The sequence below is a fragment of the Bidens hawaiensis genome, unplaced genomic scaffold, assembly GCF_021521415.1.
Source record: "Bidens hawaiensis isolate Kalapana, Puna unplaced genomic scaffold, B.hawaiensis_p1.1 tig00000190_1, whole genome shotgun sequence".
Classification (NCBI taxonomy): Eukaryota; Viridiplantae; Streptophyta; class Magnoliopsida; order Asterales; family Asteraceae; genus Bidens; species Bidens hawaiensis.
This window is the reverse complement of record NW_027491020.1, coordinates 5,717,613-5,739,692: the sequence shown is the minus strand read 5'-3', so window position 1 is coordinate 5,739,692 and position 22,080 is coordinate 5,717,613. Positions and strand designations below refer to the sequence as shown.

At 36.4% G+C, this 22,080-nt stretch overlaps 2 protein-coding genes across 2 annotated transcripts; both read left to right on the top strand.

Moving 5' to 3' along the window:
* The first annotated feature begins 212 nt into the window (after positions 1 to 212).
* LOC143590942 (uncharacterized) lies at positions 213 to 5,047 on the top strand. Its single transcript, XM_077071305.1, has 6 exons — positions 213 to 899; positions 999 to 1,198; positions 1,566 to 1,801; positions 1,883 to 3,386; positions 3,901 to 4,026; positions 4,434 to 5,047. Exons 1-6 carry the CDS (start codon positions 469 to 471, stop codon positions 5,045 to 5,047), a joined length of 3,111 nt encoding a protein of 1,036 aa, XP_076927420.1. The 5' UTR covers positions 213 to 468.
* A 6,934-nt stretch (positions 5,048 to 11,981) lies between these two features.
* On the top strand, positions 11,982 to 13,530 carry LOC143595437 (STOREKEEPER protein-like). The gene has a single exon (XM_077074470.1). The coding sequence runs from the start codon at positions 12,133 to 12,135 to the stop codon at positions 13,228 to 13,230; it is 1,098 nt and encodes a 365-aa protein (XP_076930585.1). The 5' UTR covers positions 11,982 to 12,132; the 3' UTR covers positions 13,231 to 13,530.
* The last annotated feature ends 8,550 nt before the right edge of the window (positions 13,531 to 22,080 follow it).

Below are 22,080 nucleotides of genomic sequence, written 5' to 3'. Positions count from 1 at the left end.
CTTCACGTAAGCTTGCTGATATTGGAGCGATTTTTAGCGGTGGCGGGCAAGGGTTGTTGTTAGGTGTCATAGTCATAACTGTGGTAGTCACACTCGGCCTTTTTGCTTTCTTCTTGTATTGTTTTCTTGGACGCGATGCGCTTAAACCCGCAGCCCATGCAAACGAAAAACAAAAGAAAGAAGAAGAAGAAGAAGAAGAAGAAGAAGAAGAAGAAGAAGAAGAAGAAGAAGAAGAAGAAGAAGAAGAAGACCTTGTTGTTAACATCCGCTCCAAGGGCTATAAAGGAAAATTAGGTGATCATATTTGTTATGCTCAGTTAATATTTAGTCGCATGTTATGTTACTAGAATTACTATATTGTACATGTCAGTGGGAAGTGCCATTAGCTCTGCTATAAATGAGATTTTACTGGTTACGATTGTTTAGTTAGTTTAAGATTTATCTTATTCAGGTACTTTACAAAGATCAATGAGGGTGATGGTTCGTGATCCCAAGATCAACAATTTGCTTGACAGTGTCGATGAATCTGGGACTACATCTTTACCGCTTCCACCAGGAAAATTATCTTTATTTTCACCACCCGCAGCATCATCATCATCACCGCCACCTCCACCGCCTCCACCACCGCCTGGCTCACAAACAGCTGCTCCACCGCCGCCACCTCCACCTTCTGGCTTCAAAGCACCACCGCCGCCACCACCAAAGGGTGGACGCCTACCAAACAATAAACCTTCATCATCAGGTAGTCCAAGGAGTAGCAATGTTAAGGATGAAAACATTAATAAAGATGGAGACTCGAGTCTCACACAAACCAAGTTAAAGCCGTTCTTTTGGGACAAAGTGAACGCTGCTCAAAACCGTTCTATGGTTTGGCACCATCTTAAAGATGGATCGTTCCAGTAAGCCTTTAACTCTAAACAAATCATTCATTTCGATTACTAGATATAAATTGCATTGCTTTGCATGTATTTGAAAACATATGTGTATACTGAAAACAGGTTCGATGAGGAGACGATGGTGGGCCTGTTTGCTAATGTGGCTGCTCAAAATAAGAAAGAGCGCGGGAAGATTGATGCAAACTTACAAACTCAAACCAAGTTGGTTCAGATCATTGATTCTAAAAAATCTCAGAATTTAGCTATTCTTCTTAGAGCATTGAATGTGACAACAGAACAAGTCTGTGATGCTGTTAAGAAAGGTGATTTGATTTATGTGATACTTATTTAGCTTAGAGTTAAGTTCACTTTTCATCCTTGTAGTTTGTCCAAAACTGTCATTTTAACCAAAAGTTACTTTTTTTTAATGGGACCGTTGGTTTCTAAAACTTGCCATTTCAGTCCACTTGGATAATACAGTCTAGTTTTCGGTTAAAGTTTTTATCAAAGTGACCAAAATGTCCTTGATAAAACTTTAACAGAAAAACTTCGATAAGGGGTCACGTAAATAACAACTTTATCATGCAAAATTTGAACTTTTGAATTAACATGGCAATTCTGGCCAAGCTACATGAACGAAAAATGAACTCAACTCTTTATTTATGTATTCTCATATGAATGTGTGATCAGGCACTCAGCTTCCAGTTGACCTCATTGCAACTTTGTTGAAAATGCAACCGACTGAAGATGAAGAACTAAAACTTCGGGTATATAATGGCGATATTAACCAACTTGGTACTTCCGAGCGCTTCCTCAAAAACTTGGTCGAGATCCCGTCTGCATTCAAGCGTCTCGAAGTGTTGTTGTTTATGGGTTCACTTCATGAGAACTATCATGTGGCTAAAGAATCATTTGCCACTTTGGAGGTACTACTTCATAGCCATTATATTGGTAATAAAATTGTGATTTTGTTTTGGTCATACTTAATTACTGGACCTGAATTACAGGTAGCATGCAACAAGCTTACAAGCAGCAGACTATTCCTGAAGCTTTTAGAAGCAGTTCTCAAAACGGGTAACCGGATGAATGATGGCACGTACCGCGGTGGGGCCCAGGCGTTCAAGCTCGACACCCTTTTGAAACTTTCGGATGTTAAAGGCACGGATGGGAAAACAACTCTTTTATCATTTGTGGTTCAAGAAATCATCCGATATGAAGGAATCAAGGTGGCTAAAACTCGAGGTATCGAACTAAACGAGAAATCACCCGAATATCTCAAAATGTTAGGTATGGAGGTTGTTTCCAAATTAAGCGAAGAGCTTAACGATGTTAAAAAAGCAGCCATTGTTGATGGTGAGATGCTCACGTCAACGGTTTCTAAATTGGGAAACATGTTGACGAAAACAAAAGAGGTTATGGGCGAAGAGATGACAAAAGCAGAAGGAGCAACCGAGTTTAATAATGCACTCACTCAGTTTATGCAGTATGCAGAAGCCGACATCAAGTGGATGATTGAAGAAGAGAAACGGTTAATGGCGTTGGTCAAGAGCACAGCAGATTTTTTCCACGGAAAATCTGGGAAAGATGAAGGGCTAAGATTGTTTGCAATTGTTCGCGATTTCTTGAAGATATTGGATAATACATGTAATGAAGTGAGGAAAACATTGGCAGTGCAAACAAGACTTAATCAAAAGGACACCTCTCCTAGAAAACCAAACAAACAATACTGGAAGAGCACGCGCGATAAGATTATGATTATGAAAGACGCGGTTAGAATGATACTTGAAGCGCTTTATGACGATGATGATGATGATGATGATGATGATGATGATGATGATGAAGGGGAGCAAACTCAAGTGGTTGAAGATGAAACTGCACACGCTTCTAGTTCTCCGTATTTGCCAAGTATTCATGATAAACTCGCACTCTTGGCTATTAATAATCAGCAGAACGGTTCAGATTCGGATTCAGATCATGGTTGGAGCTCAGATGATGATGAAACAAAGCATAACAAGAAGCAGTCGTCGTTAGAAATTAATAATAACAATAATAATGATGATCAAACCATGTCACAGGAGATGAAAAACAAGATGGGTGATTCGGATCATGACAGGAGTTCAGATGACGAGGAAAAGAAGCCACGCGCGTCTTATGAAAAACAAGATGGGGAGTTAGTAAGGGATGCTGACAGTGAACAGCTATCTCCAACTGACTTGGAGATGAATGATTCAGATGCGGTTGATAAGGAATTAAAACGGATTGAAAGCGAGTTAACTTATTCACCCGAACCACCTCCTAGTGTAAACTCGAGCCCACGAAGCTTCACGGACGCAGACGTTGAGCAACTATTCCCAACTGACTTGATGATGAATGATTCAGATGGGGATGATGAGGAAACAAGACGGATTGAAAGCGAATCACAGTATTCACCCGAGCCGCCGGCTTCTGTAGATACTAGCAGACATAGCTTCTCGGATGCTGAATTTGAACAAGCATTCCCAACTGACTTAGGTATGAATGACTAAGATGAAGATAGGATTGTAACGAAACCGAATGAACACAAACACGAATGAGCATGTTTGTGTTTGTTAGTTTAACTTTAACCGTACAAACGAGTTAACGTGAACAATTAGACGAATGAGGCATGTTTCTGTTCGTTCGTTAAGAAAATGTGCATGTTCGTTCATTAATGGTATAAACGAACGGTTCAAGAACATAAAGGAACACATACAAACACAAACTGACAAAAAAACCAAAGATTTTAAATTAGGCTTGTTGTCATGGGATAGAAAAAAGATCAAATAGATCCTTAAATAATATAGTAATAATCAATTTTTTTAATATTGTTTAACGAGCATAAATGAAGGTACAAGAACTATTGTAACCGATTGTAAATGAACAACCGCAACATATATTCATGCTCATTCGTTTGCTTATTAAATAAATTAAAATGAACAATCTTCCCGCTGGTCGTTCACTGATGTTCGGTATGTTTACACTTTACATGCATGAATCATGAATGTAGATGATGAAGACACAAGGCGGATTGAAAGCGAATCAGATTATTCACCCGTAGCACCTGCTTCTGTAGATACTAGCCGACATAGCTTCTCGGATGCTGACTATGAACAACCGTTCCCAATTGACTTAGGTATGAGTGATTCAGATGCAGAAAGGCTTGTAAACAAATAAAACGAACACGAGGCATTTTCGTATTTGTTCGTTTAACTTTAACCAATTTGTTATGAAAATGAACATAATGATGTATGTTCCTTAATTGTATAAATAAACGGTTCACGAATGTAAACGAACATAAGCAGACACAAACGGACAAAAATCCAAAAAATTTATAATTAGCCTGCCATGCGATGGAAAAAAAATTCAAAAAAATTTTAAATAATGCTAGTAATAAATAAAATTATTACTTAATGAACATAAATGAATGGATTTATACGAACAGGACATGTGCTCATAGCCCTTCATTAAATCAAATTAATATAAAATTTTATTCATGTACGATCTTTCTGCTTAGTGCTTAAATGTTCGGTTTGTTTACAGGCCTAGATGTAGACGGCAAGGAAACAAGGCAGATTGAAAGCGAGTCAGATTATTCACCCAAAGCACCTACTTCTGTAAACACGAGCCCACAAAGCTTCGAGGATGCTGACATTGAACAAGTATTCCCAACTGACTTGGTAAAAACAGATTCAGATGCAACAAGCCAAATTCAAAGCGGATCACATTATTCACCCGAGCCAAATACTTCTGCAAATACTAGCCGACAGAGCTTCGCATATGCTGACATAGAGCAGCTGCTTACAGACATAATAAAACAAGAAGATATGAATGGTTCAGATGCTGATTACTGGCATGAAGGTGATGCTTCTTATAATGAACTACTGATCCCAGTAGTCAAAGATAAGAGTCAACCAGAAGCACAATATACACCAGAATCATCTACTTCTGAAGAAAGAAGCCCATTGTTTTCAGATGCTGATGATAAACTAATGATCCCAGTGGTCAAGGACAAGAGTCAACCAGAAGCACAATATACACCAGAATCATCATCTGCTTCTGAAAAAAGCCCGGGCTTTTCGGATGCTGATGGCTTCAATGAGGAGCCAATGAGTGATTCTTATGTGGAAGTTTGGAGTTCAGATGATGAGATGTAAACGGGCCGAGTTAACTTGCTTTTGATGAGGAAACAATCAACAAGCCAAGTGTCGGGTGAACGGTCCCTGGTGGTTAAGACGAGCAGACGGATAGTTCGCGGTTAGATTGTATCCAAGGGGCATGTTTTGACATAAGTTGTGCACAATGTAGTTAGTCCTCCAGGCCATAATTCTACACAATAAAAGGTTTACTTGTATTTGTATGATTGTATCCATATATTATGTTCCTCAATCAACGCCAAACATAAGATTTCTTCATAAGGTCTCCTTTATACTTTAGTTAACTTTCAATAGTTTTGGAAAATGTAATTAGTAATAGCTAGATTTTTCCCCGGCGCAAGCCCGGTAAAACCGAGCGGTTGTAAAATCGAAGCCTTGTCGATTCTAAGTGTTAAGGCAGTAAGCTGACGAGAATTCGGCCGGCTTCGGTTATATGCGATGTTGTACCGGAACTAAAACAAAAAAAAATATAAAAATTGAGGTAGACCAATGGAGTGAAGTCGGTTGGTAAAACTTGAGCGTTGGTAAAATCTGACTATTGTCGATCCCTGGTGTTGAGGCGTTGAATCTACAGAAATTCGACCAAGTTCCGTTATGTTCTTTACGGTATCGGAACGAAAAAACAAAATCATCATTCAGTTGATTTCCGTTACATTCTTTGTGATACTAGAATTAAAACAAAAACGGTGAGTCTAATTGAATTTGGTCAGTCTCCAACACATTTGTTAAGGTACCTGAACTAAAAAAGACAAAAAATATATACAAAACAAAAACAAAATTAGCATTCGATCGGTTTTCTTTACGTTCGTTACATGCCGAAACTAAAACAAAAAAAATGTCTTGCACCAATAACGTGTAGCCAAGTGACCCAATGACGTACTTGTGGCAGCAAAAACACTTAATTATGTTAACATATTTAATAAAAAAAACACATCAAATAAATAAAAAACAAAAAAGAAACCAAAAAATGTTTTCAAAGAAAGAAGTTCTCAAAAAAAAACTAAATAAATACCAACAAATTTTTTGGCTTTGGATGAGGCTTAAACTTGAATGGTTTTTTTTAGTTTCAATTCCCAAGCATTAAGAATCCTTACAACAACCAACACACCAAGGCATCACAATTTGATAAGCATCAAAATAATTTAAATAAAAATAAAACAAAACTAATAACCAAAAAAACTTTTGTGGTACCACAGTTGTTAATTATACTATACTAGTGCTTTACCCGGTGCGTTGCGCCGGACTGGTTGGTAAAACTCGGGCGTTGGTGAAACCAAGCATTGTAGGTCTCGGCTTTGAGGCGGCAAGTCGGCACGAATTCGGTCAATTTTGGTTATGTGCGTTATGACATCGGAACTAAAACAAAAGGTAAAACAAAAACAATTTAAAAACTTATGTGGACCAATGGGGTGACGTCGGTCAGTAAAGCTCCGGCTTTGGTAAAACTCGAGCGTTGCTGATTCTGGGCGTTGAGGCGATGAGTCTACACAAATTTGGTCGGTCTCCATCACGTTCATTACAATACCGGAACTAAAAATAAATAAAAATTAAAAACAAAATTGGTATCCGGTCAGTTTTCATTACTGTATCGATACTAAAACAAAATGCGTTGATTGCACGCATATTCGGTAGGTATCGCTTAACAACACAATTATCCGATCCACACCAAAATTAATGTTGAAAGACAAACAAATTTGTCATACACAAAAACATAAATAACACAATTTAAAAGAAGAAACCATCATTTTGCACCATGAGGGATTTGAACACTGGTTGCAAACTGGTACAAACATTTTTTCCTAACAAATTAAACCATCCCACCAACAAAAATTTATATGCTATCAAAACCATTACTACATATATAAAAACAAAAATACTCTACTTTGTGGCACTAAAGTTTTCTTTTATACTAATTACATAATCTATACTATCTTATGCCCATCTTTTCTTTTTGGTCCATAATTAATTCCATCTAATTAGCCTATTCCACATATCCTTAATATTTTATTATTTCTCTACTTCTTCAAATAAACTTTTCCGTCATAAATGATAATAATATATAAAATATGATTCTTGGAAATTTCTGGATGTTACAAGTCTACCCCCATTAGAAGAGATTTCGTCCCCGAAGCCTAGCTTATTCCTTGTAAAATGAACACTTCTTATATTCACGCACCTTATTGAATCGTCTTTACTTTCTGGATCATTCTTCTTACTCCTGACCTTGCAGTTACCGAGTGATTTTCATGTGTTTTAGCTATTAAGATAGCCTGTCTATGAGGCCCTCAATGTACCAAGTCTCGTATCGTCTTCCCAATGGACTTTGTTTTATATTATATTAACGTTAACGCCTAAGACGACGCTTTATCACAACACAAATATTCATCATAACCAACATGCATTCAAGACAATTCATATCATAATTAATTTAAACAGTCACCAGTCTAAACTTTAATATAAAATAACACGTGTTAAGTCAATAGAATAAAACTTATAGCTAGTAACTAGCCTTCTTGAACAATCTTTTCTAAGCATACGGAGGAAACTTGTTAAACTTCAGACATTCTTCTCTACTTCACATCCTTCCTTAGGCTTCCTACAGTCCCTTGCTAGGTGTCCACGTCCTCCACAGTTGTGACACCTATGGTAATCCTTACATTCCCAGGAGGAATGTTCTGCTTTTCCACACTTGAAGCACACGCCTAAACCCATTCTGCATTCTCCCGAGTGTTTCTTCCCACATTTTCCACAGAACGGAAACTCATCCTTCATTGTCTTCTTCTTAAGGGAATCTTTTTCATTAACTTCATTTGTTTTTGGGGCCGGATCTTTCTCTTCGTTTCAATCTTCTCCTCTTCACTGATGGCAAGGTCATCATAAACCATTTCGGCCAATTCCATAGCTGAATCGAATGTTGCGGGTTTATTATCCCTAACCAGTGTTCGAACACTTTGTGGTAGTCCTCTGATGTAGCACTTGATCCTCTTCGTTTCAGTATTAACCATGTTGGGAACCAACCTAGACATGCGGTTGAATTCAGTGGTGTATTCACATGTGTCATTTTTTCTGCCTTCAGATTCAAAATCCTCATCTCAGCCTTCCAACTTCAACATCGGCACAAAAACGTTTCATGACCATCTCCTTCAAGTCATCCCACTTCATGGCCTCGATCTCTCATCGAGTCTTTCTCTGTTCCACAGTTTCCCACCAGAACGTAGCCTCATCGCCAAACGACTGGGTGGCATAACCCACCGCTTGATCGGGCCGATACCCACTAATTCGAATAACCTTGACCATTGCGGTTATCCACTGAAGAGTAGCTGCCGCGTCCTACAAGCCAGTTAAATTTGGTGGGTCGTAACCTTTGAAGACTTATAGTTACACCCATCACATCCTCGCTTTCTCTCATCAGCCTTCACAGATCGGACTTCACTTGAATTGCCTTCCTCATCATCAGCTTTCTTACCATCATCCTCTGCCCTCTCAGCGGTCCTCACATGGCTTCCAGCAGACTTTTCAGGTTGCAGGTTCTTCAATGCAGCAGCTACAGCTTGAGCAATGACAGCTTGAACAGCAGGGTCAAGTTGATATCCTTCATTGTTGCTCGGATTTCGTCTAGCTGCACTCCCTTCCTCTCCAGTGTTAGTAACTGGTTTCTCAGACGGTATCGGGTTAATATGTGGCCTACCACGACGTTTGGTACGACCTTCAAGGCCAACACTCCCTCTTGCTCCAGCCATTCGTATTCTATAAAGGAAACACAAACATCATCACTCAAGGAACTATTTAGTACAAGGATTGTAAGGCTAACATATAATAATAGTGGCCAGCGGTGATTATCTGATTACGTTACTCTCGGTGTCCTAAACACTTCCCTTTGTGAGTCTATTTGTGCAAGTTCTACCTCTAACAGTTAGACAAATATTTCACATAACCAAATACTCCTATCTCTAGCAATTAAGCTTCTTCTTACACTTTCTTACATTACACATGAATTTAATCATGTACTTTACCTTTACTTAGCTTTATTGAGTGACACATGCCTTTCTTGAACTGACATCTTCATTCTTTTCTTAATTATGTCCCATCCTCTGTTCGAGTCTAAGCATATATGATGCTTAATTCTCTCGAACTTATGATCTGATACCAACTTGTAAAGACCCGGTCCCGGTGCCCTACATTTCATGTCGGATTTACTCATAAACACAGTTCTACAAATTAGAGTTAATTAAAACTTTCGTGGAAACGTAACTTCAATCATTCCTAACAAAAACATTCAAACTTGTCTTTTAAACATAACATAAAACATCATATTTTAAACATCGTTTCTTTCATCTTTAGATGTCATCCGTTCAACCCATGCCATGTGCCATCGTCATGCTAGCTCATTTAAACATAATTACCTGCGTGCATACCAAAAGTCAGCTACGCTGAGTGAATTCTAGTTAATCAGGCAACATACAATACATTCTCATACATTCTCGTATACGTATCCGAAGATACATATTCATACTTCAACCGAACTTCATTCCTGACACTTTATGACTATCCATAAGAGGACCATTGCATAATATGTATTAGAAGAACAATTACTATTATCCATAGAAGTAACACCTTGTATCATCCAGAGAATGATCTATATAAACTATCCATAGAAGGATCCCTAGATATTATCCATATAAGGATCCTTAAACGTTACCCATAGAAGGGACCCTATATACTTTCCATAGAAGAACCACTACATATTATCCATTGAAGGAGCCCTATACCTGATCCATAGAAGGAACCATATATATTTTCCATATAAGGTACTCCATAAAAGGAACACATACTCAATTATATAATATCTGTATAAGGAACGCTAATAAAGTCCACATTCCTTATATACGCTAACACATATCGAGTCTAGGTCCAGTAGTAGTTTAGAGGGATTTGCCATCCTAACTTACTATGTCGGGCGTAGATCTCACATACCATTCATGTACCTGTTTACACATACCGCACATATACAATAATTACATCGTAGCATACGAACACTCTAAGCGTTCTTCACATCATTCATCTAACAATCATACTCCTTGACGATACGTGCAATATCCGAAGATCGTTCACGTACCGACATGCATTCGTTCATTACATTCATACATTCTATCACATATATCATATATAGCATACACTTACCATTTAAGTTAGGTGCATTAACATTCACGTTGAGTATTCACAAACCCCGAAAATATAACAAGGAAATGGTGCTAGAAACTCACATGTCTCCGGTTTCTTTCTGAGTTAATAGTGATTCCTTTCTTCAATTGAGCGCGGCTTACTGCATACCAATTACACGTATCAATTTCCTAATCCTATACTCTTCATTTAGATTGCACCAGAAATGGTTAAGTCTGGTATATTCTAATAACCTTGTATGCAAATGGACTTATGTTAAAATACATTTGTGTTAGCATACATTTGTATTCTAATGGCATGTGATTGGAATACATTTGTATTCTAATGGCATGTGATTAGAATACATTTGTGTCAGCATACATTTGTATTCTAATGTCATGTGATTATAATACATTTGTGTTAGCATACATTTGTATTCTAATGGCATGTGATTAGAATACATTTCAACTTGTATTATAATACCTTTGTATTCGAATGGTATGCTAATGTACGTTCCTTTATTATCATTATATCTATATATTAACATCAATACTCTTATTATGGCACTATATCACTCCTTAAGCATTACCATATCTTCCTTAGCTTAAGATATAGTCTGGGTGTCCATAAATCTTGAACCTTTATCGATCACAAACCTGTTTAGGCTAGATCTAGGGTTTTTACATGAACCGTACCTACTAACGAGTCCACTAAATCCATTTTTAACATCAAGTTTACAAATTTATGTTATAACAATACCCGATTTGTCTTATTACAAGTCTTAGGGCAAACCGTTCTTAAAAACATAATCTTTAAGTGTAAAGAACATACCTTTATACGCTATTAGGCTACGGTTTGCTTTGGTATGCAACAATAGGCTTGTATCTTGCTTGTATAGTCAAGATCTATCAAGATCCAAGCTTGGTTGTTGATATTGAACCTTGGCCGATTTTTAGAGAGAGAGTTTGTGTGTGTGTTTTCAAGGTGTAGGATATGGTGTAGAGATTGATAAGAATGGAAAGGATTAGGGTTTAAGGGGTATTTATACTCCCTTAAGCCCGTGGACCTTAGGCCCATCTTTTCTTTTTGGTTTAAGAATAATATCTAAAATATTATTCTTGAAAATTCCGGGATGTTACACGTAGTACAAAAACGTGTCATAACGAAACTTAAATTGAGGAATTAGATGCCGTAAGGCCAAACACACATGACAAGAAACACGTGGACATATTATTTATATATATCCAATCATGCTTAACGAATTGTAATTACGTCATCCAATTCCCAATTCGTTACTTCATCTGGGTTTTCCGTCGACGAAAAGTTTATAGATTTTTTTACCAAATTACTAGCATGCATTTGCTTTAATATCTACTTGAAAAGTCAACGATTAATTTGTAGTAATCACGTATCATATCATCGTCTACCAATTATAGTAATTTCCTTCTAGTGAATGATTTATTAACAAGTTAGTTGATTACCATTGTATTCTCGGTTAGTTTTTTGTCCAATAACATGAGAGTGATCGTTAAGATTTGAGATCTTATTGTTTCAAATTTGAAACCAGACGCATGGGGGTTTCTCTCAGTGGTGGGTTTTCTCATTAACGATGTTAATTAAACCTGAATAATCAAAATCAATATGAATAATTAACATCCCGTGTAAGAAATAGTTAATCACGTATTGACGGTAGTTTTCAAATATCATTTAAGAAAAATAAAATATATATTGTAATTAATGATACTGTGAGGGTAGTTTACTATTAAACTTGAAGGTTGAAAGGTTGAAACCAAGTATTATAGTTCAAAGTTGAACCCCATGAGCTCATAATGAAACCCTAAAATTGAAAGTATGAATATGCTTCCAATTCTTACTCTTTGGTAGCCAATCCATTTCGTTTCCTTTATTATTATTGCAATTCATCAATGGCTACCAAGCGTTATACTCCTCTCGATGATCCACCTTCTGCCTCATCTGATGATGATGATGATGAAACAGAAGACGATGAACAAGAAATCATCACCCAGAAATCAATTCACGAATCATCATCATCTGAAGAAGAAGAAGAAGAAGAAGATGATGATGATGATGATGATGATGAAGAAGAAGAAGAAGACGAATCCGAATCCGAAGAAGAAGAAACACCCGAATTCGTTAAGAAATCAACAAACCCCCAAATTCAAAACCCTAACCCTAATTTGAAATTGACCCTCGAACCCGAATCAGGATCCGATTCGAAATTTGAATCCGATCTGAATTCGCCCACTGCGTCTGGGTTTGCGATTAAACCCTCGAAAAAGATTAAAGCTTTCGAGAGCCCGGAGAACACACCGACGTCGAAACGAGTCAAGAAAGGAAATGCTGACGTGGATGATGAAAAGAAAGCTGTAATTAAAAGAGTTTGGAGTGTTGAAGATGAGCTTATGTTGTTACAAGGGTTTATCGATTACCAGTTGAAAACAGGCTGTTCTCCTTTATCTGATATGGATGGATATTATAAGTTTACCATGAGTTCGCTTCCCGGGTATGCCACCAAGAGCCAGTTGTATGAGAAAATTAGGAGGTTGAAGAAAAAGTTTCGAGTGAATTCGGAGAAAGATGTTCCCGTGTTTGGTAAGCTGCATGAACAGAAGGTGTTCGACCTTTCGAGTAAGATATGGGGAGTCAACGGGTGCGAGAATGTGACTGGTGGGTCGACTGCGAAAGCTAAAGTTAGGGTTTTGAAAGTTAAGCCGAAAGTTGAGGTGAAGGAGAAGGTTGAGGATGATGTAAAGGTGGTTAAAGCTGAGGACTTTGAGACGCGGTACCCGTATTGGAATGCGGGATTGGTTTCGGAAGTTTCGTCGGGTTTGAAGTTTCCTGATGGCGTGGTGAATTTGGTGAAGGAGAATTTGGCTTTGATTGGGGAAGGTAAGGCAAAAGAGATGAATGAGAAGTGGGAAGCCATTTTTGAAAATGAAGCCGTGTTGAGAAAGAGGAGGATCGTGTTGCTGAGTAATGTAGGTGGTGTGGAGACTGCATAGGTAAATTATGCAAGTATGGAACTTATGCTATCTGTTGGTATTTAATTATTTATATAGATACTCAGTTTATGTCTTTATGATATGATTACTGTTTTGGTTCGTTGATCACCTGTGAGTTGTGACGCTTTGTTTGCCTTGATCGTTTGAGCCTAAAGTTACCAAACTTGTGTTTTTATGACTAAGCTTATCGGTTTTCATATCTTTTTGCATCTTATGGAAATGATATTTGATTGGTCTTTGCATGGTTTCTCTGTTTGACGTGTGTTTTTTTTATCTTCTTTTCCTAGGGTGAAAAACAAGCTACATATCAGTGCTAAAAGATGTTAACTTTATGGTAGTAATCAATTAGTTGTCGTTCACGCGTATTATTATTATTTTTAAAGATGTTAGTTTATCGTATTCACTACTGTGTGTTATGATCACTCATAATGTTATGTATTAACAACAATTATTTATGTGTCTTAAGTTATTTTTAGCCTTTAAGGACTGCATCGATGCCTCTTTACTCAGCCGTGTTGTTTGGATTGCTACTTGGGATGCATAGTTGCTTATCCCTCATAACGACATTTGGTTTAACCTTTAATAATCTTTTTCAATATTTATAGGCCGAAGAAGTAGGTGATATTGTGGTTCAAGATGTTCAAATTATGTCTTTAATTATGTTTAATCATCTGTTTGCCCTAGATTACTTTTGGAAACTAGAACACAACTTTTTTTGTATATGTTTGAAAAATACAGTGTTCTGCATTAAATAGGCAAACTTGTTTGGTGTGTGGGTACCCTATTTAATTTAGTAGTTTCTTTTAGCTATCGATTTGTTTAAAGTTACTTCTTTTAGGTATCAGACTAATTTGAATGTCAGCTATTTCACTTCAGAAAACTGTTTTGAGTATATTGTTATTAAGTTGATGAGTCAAGTCAGGTGCACAAGTCTTTTCCTTAATTACCAGTACCATTACCATGATTGATTGATTTATGAATATAACGTAGGCTAGGTTGTTGTATTCTAAACAACGTTATACGCTTAAAAAGTCTTTTGCTGTGCTAGTTATAATGTTTTTTAAAATGCAAACCACCATCACAATCTATCTGTTTGTTCTTTTGTTTATACCAGTATCTCCTCCATTCATTCATTTGTGTACCTGTAACTATTTTGGGAACTACATTTATGAATCTCTCCTCAGGTGTGCTTATTTGTCTTGAATTTTTTCGACAGTTAGAACGTTAGAAGTTTGTTTCTTGATCACCATCTTTTGGTCACAGTTGCTTATTTGCACACTATTAAGACAATTCAAACTGCGTATATAAGTTAATTGGAGCTGTTTTCTTTGCTCCGGATGACATGAACTTTATTGATCTTTATAATTTTTTTGTGGCCAAAGATGCTCTATTGTTAAAAATGTTGACCTATAATTTGATCATAGTTGAAGTTCCCTTTGATTTTAGTTACTATCACTAGTATATCAGCACGGTCTGTGCAGGGTTAGGCTTGGTTCTATGGATAGCCCTGGTTAACATGCTGAGGCGCAAGCCATGGTTCTAGTCTTAGTGACCAAGCGGCTATATAGATATCTCTTTTGGGTTCATAACTCTATAGGCTATACTCGCTTTTTATGGTAACAGGGAGAAATAAGGTAAGTTTGTTACTATATTGATAAGGGGGGCATTTTCTCTTTTAGGTGTTATATATTTTCTTTTTTTACTGGATTTGCTTATTTGTTTGTGGATAGGTAATCTGAATGACAAATTGATCATGCTACTTGTTTCGGGCATGCACTTGGTTTTTATAGCAACAAACACACAGATTTTAAGATTTTGCAGTTAGGGTATCAAATCGTGTAGGAATTACTTTCCCGTTTAAAGTATCTTGGTATCTTCAATCTTTATTTTGATCGGATATCAAACACAAAAAAGAAGTAAAATATTTTGGTCTTAAAAATGCGTGTGTAAGACAGAAGTCGCAGAACAACTTATATAAGTGAAGATCTGTAATAATGTTTTGTTGAAAAGGCACAAGCTTGGTTTGTTACTTTGTTATGAGCTTTAATTCAAAAGTTTAAGGTCGAGCTCTTGAGTAGTTCCGGGTTGAACTCCTTTGTTATAGTTTAAGGTTGAGCTCTTGAGTATTTTTAAGTTGGGGAGATATGTAATTAAGACACTTAAGAAGGGGAAATATGTAGATGCCCCCAATTTTATTTATAACTAGCATTTTGCCCCGTCGCAAGGCACAATTTTTGTTGTCCTTGACATGTGTTTAGACATTAGTCATCCAACACACACTAAGAAGTACATAAAAACATTGGCATATGCATATCGTAATATCTTGCCTATGTTTTCAAGTTTTCATTATACAAAATGCCAACATTTCAGTCATGTTCTTCCTTCCATCAGCTTGCAAATTCAATTGATGGCTGCCAATAACAGTAGCAATGAGTGTTGAAGGTGCAACGTACCAATATGATTAACCATTAAAAAGTCAAACTTTGTGGATTATTATCAATAAAATACTTTTGTAGCATGTATATGTAATAATTACATACTAACTATACATAATGTTAAATTACCTTGAAATTTAATAACTTTATTAGATGAGACTGATATAGTAGTTGTTGGTTAGGGATGAGCATGGTACAGGACCGGTCCTGATCCCGAAAATCCCTAATTCTTGGTACGGTACCGGTACCGAAATATTCGGTTCGGTACCGGGACGGTATCGGGATTATACCGGTACCGGAGGTAAATAATCGGGAAATCCCGGTACCGTACCGATCCCGAAACTTAAAACTTTGGTACCGATTCGGTACCAGTCCCGATTTTGCTCATCCCTATTATTGGCTGTAAAGTTAATTTGTGAACAGTGTCCTTATTGAAATGGACTCAAGCTGCTCCCATATAGCCAACCTTGACACTTCAATTTAAACACCAAACCTTATAGGAAAATTTAGAAATATATAAAATTTGTGTACCAATAAACTTACAAATATATATAAAAACATGTGTTAACTAAAACTCAAGGGAACAAAGTGTATATACCGAATGAATCAAATCAAGTTACATATTTGGTTTGTAACCAAAACAGAATTAGGTTTTGGTTCCAGGATTTCCAGTTGACTTCCAAGTTGAATTAACCGAACCGAATTTGCACCAAATTACCAATATACCATTGTATAATTTCTGCTTAACAAATCAAATAATAATGTGTTTTGCGTATTACAATTTCCCCTAAAAAACATGCGGGTATGATATGACAACCAAGTCACAAAACACAATACATTAACCATAATATTAGTTAAGAGGGGCTTGTCTAAACCTCAACAGCAATCACAAAAAGACCAATCAAACAAACATATAAAGTGAATGGTATCAATAAATCACATACCAACAACTCTTCATTTGATTCGGTGTATCGCACAATTAGAGTTTCACTTCAAAGACTATGATAGATGAATTCAACTCAGAAGCGGCAATGAGAGCAGACGACCGATTGTAGATGACACCATCCATGGAATATTGATGGTAGGTTTTGCTGTATGAGGATTATAGATTGCGATGGATTAGGGGTGGCACGTAATTCATTGGGTTGAATGAGTTGTATCACAATGTATATAATGGGTTACAATGGTCAAACTAAAAAAAGAAAATGATTGAAGCGGGTCAAAACGGTTTGAAATTTCTCAAGAATTTTTTATTTTTTTATTTTTATGGAACAAGAAAAATGGACGAAATTTTTTAGTACTTTTACTTTTTTTACTTTTTGATTTATTTTTCGAGTTATGATATATTACTTATTTTTTTTTAATTTTTTAGTGAGAGGTTTTTGAAATGGATCAAAGTGGGTTTTTGAAAACTCAATCCATTTTGACCCATTTCAAAACCATCACTAAAAATAAAAAAAAATAATAAGTAAAAGTCATAACTCGAAATATAAATCAAAAAGTAAAAGTAAAAATACTAAAAAATTTCATCCGTTTTTCTCGTTCCTAAAAGATAAAATAAATAAAAAAAATCTTGAGAAATTTCAACCCGCTTTGACCCGCTTCAATCATTTTCTTTTTATAGTTTGACCTATTGTGACCCATTATATATATTGTGATACAACTCATTCAACTCAATGGGTCACATTTACCACCTCTACAATGAATGAAAGAGAAGAAAGGGAAGACAGTGCAAAGCACGTGATAGACTAGTTCAACTTGCAAAGCTTGAAGTACAACTTATGAAGCATACAAACCTTTGTAATTGTTGTATATGCAATTTAGAATATATTAAATTTACTTATTTAATCTCAGTTTATATGTATATATATATATATATATATACAAGCATCATTGTACGCGCGTTGTTGCGGGTTCTCGCAAGTTATCCCTTCGTATTGGTTTGTAATGTTTGGTGTGGTGTGTAATGAGTTAACAGTGCAAGCGCACCGCCGCATGTGCAAGTGATTTGTGCGGGGGTGCAAACTAAAATATCATATGAATATATATATATATATATATCTATATATATATATATATATATATTGGATGCATCGTGTCTTGTAAAATATTTGTTAATAAAATAGGTTTATGAGTTTTGTGATTTTTAACAAACACGTAAATATTTTATGAATCCTGATTAAAACATAAAAAATGTTAAAACCCAACTTCATCATTTCTCACCCACAAGGCCTTTCTCACCCACAAGACCACCAATACACATTCTCATCAATGATGTGGTCTTATGGAACTCTATTATGCAAATTATTTCTTTTGCTATTTTTCTAATAAAACAATAAAAGTTTTTAAGTAAGTCTTAAATATAAAATAAAAAAAATAAAGTAACCAATCTTCAAAAAAGAACTTATGTGTGAATGAAACTCTAGCTATTTCCTAGCTTTGTGATTTTATACACAATGTGCGTCACATGACCAAGATTTCCAACTTGGGATGCATTTTTTCCAACAGCAGCCAGTGTTGCCTACTTGAGTAAACGAAATCATTAAATGAAAACTCAAACTTGTTTCCATATAATAAATCACATATGTTGGATTAACAGGAAAAATACTTTCACAAAAGTTACCTGATCAACTTCATTAGTGTTAGAATGTTTATTGTATTTTATCTTTTTAGATGGTAGTAATATGTAACTTTGTTCTCTATATAACGGGCTATCTTGTATCTATTTAATCATCAGTCATAATAACAAAAACCCTTTGGTCCATCGTGTTATCACAACCAAAAAATCGATTAGTCAGCCATCCAACCTTTGGGGCTGCCACTGCAACCACTAGAATTCCTATCCAGTTTCCTCCATTTTTTCCCAGATCAAGCTTATGTTAACAATAAAAAATAGCACAACACTCATAAATTCCCGTTCAACTTATCCCCCCCAAACTATGGGTATTGGAAGGCAATGATCCAACCATTCTTAACAACAAATAACCCAATTGAATATGTGGATGGTTTGGTAATCAAATGTGCGCAATGAACAAGAACAAAGAAACAATATTTGGCTAACACTCAAACTTTATTGATCAAGAAATCTGACTCAAAAACTTGATACTAATTGGCTCATACCCTAAACACGGTATTTATAGCTAACCTAACTCGTTATACTATAAACAGTGTTGGAACTTATGTTTTAGACCGACGCATCAACTTAATTTGTGGGTGAAAAATATATTATTTGGTCTCAACCAAGGGTGGATGTCTTGAAGACCAAGTCATGCTAGACTAGTATAAATAGATGTTTTTATTCATTTGTCTAGTGTGAGTGTATTGTGTATTGAATGAGATCTAGGGATTTATCCCTTTGAGAGAGTCTCCTCCTCCAGGATGAGCTCTCCTGGTGGCGGCTGATATTTCTTAAATCGAATGTATGTATGAGTGTTACATCTTAATGAGAATCATTCGACTAATATTTCATACTACCATTTCTATCTTTTGTTTTTGATTACAATTGTTCATCATATTATTGATTGTTAATCAAATCAGGCTCTCTCCCAATGCACCTCATCCGTCCAAACATCTTTCAAGAGTGAATACGAGTGAGATTCGATCATAACCCTAGATCCAAGCTCCACACCGTTGTTTAATAACGACTACTCACGCTTCCGCACCGGGGCTCGGTTCTTCTCAATTGGTATCAGAGCGGGGTTACCGAATCGTTCAGACTAACCACTGAACCGATTCATTTCGCTCTTGAATCCACCATGGACGTTAAACGATGAAGTTCGTTGAAATTATTTTTGGGGGTTTTGAAATTATTTGATGATTCAGAGAAAATTTTATGGATTGATGTTTGGGTTGATGACTCGTTTGGAGATCCAACATCAATTCCATGTTTTTTTGGTCAGAATGGTCCAGATCTGATGTAATAGTGTTATTTGGCTCGTTTTGGGGCAATTTTGTTCATTTGATGATTTCCAGATCTGAAAAGGTTGTGGATAAGATTGAAGATAGATTTCTTTTATTTTCGAGATGACCTGGATATTGCTCATCGATTCTTTTCAGATTTCGGAACTACTTTTTCGATCTGGAAGAAATAGGGTTTTGTTTGCTCGATATTGATTTTGATAAGTGTGCTGCACACACAGGATATGGTATGTTGGAAAACGTTGCCGTTGGTACAAACTGATATGAAGAAGGTACAAGTCAAGAATGAACAGGTACTAGAGGCAATATTATCATTGTTTGTTGTAGCAAATGCAAAGTGAATATTCAAGCAGGTTCCGCAAGGGCAAATCAGTGATTGATGATGCATAAATGAATTTTTGATGTACCGGGCATACAATGAACATATAAGATTGATCTCGAGTAATGATAATGGTTATGTGTTTCTTCGGGCGCATATTGTGTTTTGCCCAAGCACAATTTTTGGTTCGAGCACACTTTATCTCGGGCACATCTTATCTTGGGCACATCAAGTTCCAGTGTCGAGTAACCCCTTGCATATATTTGGTCTTCTGAAGAAAACTATCTTTAAGTCCCAAGCACACTTTGTGCTAGTGAAGTGCTTCCGAGCACACTTTGTGCTAGTGAAAAAAATGAAAAATCACAAGTGTTTTGCTTTCCGGGCACACTTTGTGCTAGGAAAGTGCTTCCGAGCACACTTTGTGCTAGTAAAAAAAATGAAAAATTACAAGTGTTTTGCTTTTCGAGCACACTTTGTGCTAGGAAAGTACTTCCGAGCACACTTTGTGCTAGGAAAGTACTCCCAAGCACACTTTGTGCTAGGAAAGTGCTCCCAAGCACACTGTGTGCTAGGAAACAGAGTTTGTGAAAAATTTCAATGTTTTGAAGAAACTTTTGAGATTTTTGGTGCCGTTGATCGTTTGACCAAGCTGTTCTCTACGGAAGATATATACTCAGGGGTATTTTGGTAATTTCTCTCCAATCATCAACAGGCTTATGGAATTCAAACCTCATCAAATTTCACGACTTCATCAAAAGCTTTACAAGAACAAGTGTTGACCAAGCTTAAGGATTTAATCACTTTTAGTGTCAAGCAACATATGAATATGTTTATTTTTAGATTTTTACAATCTTGATAAGGATGGTCAAGATTGCTTCACCCACACTTGATTTGAAGACACATTTATTAAAGACAATTGCAACGAAATTGGGGGAGTAAAAAACTTTGAATTTCATTGCAAATGGCAAGCTTCAAATCAAGTAAAAGACTCAAGATAAGGAAAAGCTGATCAAGATCAATAATCCAAGGTTTTTCAAAGATGTTTCATTGTTAGTAGGTTTTCAGATTTCCTAGTACGGATGAGAAGATAGAGTCATCTCCAGCAACAATGTTGAAAGGATGATCAGTAGAGTCTAACCTCCTATGAAATAGTCACTTGAACAGTCAAGAACTGGTTATCGTTGACTTGAATGCTATCTTAATTCAGGGAATGGTTTGAAGATGAGTTACAAGGGAAGAAACATATTTGAAGAATGGAAGATTATTTGATGATCCCATTGAGTTTATTTCTGTTTGTGGTAACCTTGTTACTTGAAGTTGATCTTTGAAGTTCAAAGCCTCGTTCATATGCCCATACAACTATATCCAGAAGTGGTATAAGAGTGATAATTCAAAATGAACAATGGGAGAAACTTAACGTGAGGGGGAGAATTTCAACGAAAGACAATGAGTTATGAGGTGATCATGGAAGAAATTCGATGGTATCGGTCTAAGGGGGAGATTGTTGGAACTTATGTTTTAGACTGACGCATCGAATTAATTTGTGGGTGAAAAATATATTATTTGGTCTCAACCAAGGGTGGATGGCTTGAAGACCAAGTCATGCTAGACTAGTATAAATAGATGTTTTTATTCATTTGTCTAGTATGAGTGAATGTATTGTGTATTGACTGAGATCTAGGGTTTTATCCCTTAGAGAGAGTCTCCGCCTCCAGGATGAGCTCTCCTGGTGGCAGCTGATATTCTTAATCGAATGTATGTATGAGTGTTTCATCTTAATGAGAATCATTCGACTAATATTTCATACTACCATTTCTATCTTTTGTGTTTTGATTACAATTGTTCATCCTATTATTGATTGTTAACCAAATCAGGCTCTCTCCCAATACACCTCATCCATCCAAACATCTTTCAAGAGTGAATACGAGTGAGATTCGATCCTATCCCTAGATCCGAGCTCCACACCATTGTTTAATAACGATTAGTCACGCTTCCGCACCGGGGCTCGGTTCTTCTCAAACAAGATTCTAATTAATGAATTCCATAATAATCATCTTCCTAACATGTAAACAATAGGAAACTATCCATAAAATGATTAATATTATTTAATCATTAACTTGCACGCCAAGTTAATATCCTAGCCGTCCCACGCACCAGGCCACAGACCGACTCGGGAAT

Coding starts and splice junctions, on each gene's coding strand:
- LOC143595437 (XM_077074470.1), top strand. CDS start 12,133: ATGGCTACCAAGCGTTATACTCCTCTCGATGATCCACCTTCTGCCTCA.
- LOC143590942 (XM_077071305.1), top strand. CDS start 469: ATGAGGGTGATGGTTCGTGATCCCAAGATCAACAATTTGCTTGACAGT. Junction 1,199..1,565: donor CTGTGATGCTGTTAAGAAAG/GTGATTTGATTT, acceptor ATGTGTGATCAG/GCACTCAGCTTCCAGTTGAC. Junction 1,802..1,882: donor AATCATTTGCCACTTTGGAG/GTACTACTTCAT, acceptor CCTGAATTACAG/GTAGCATGCAACAAGCTTAC.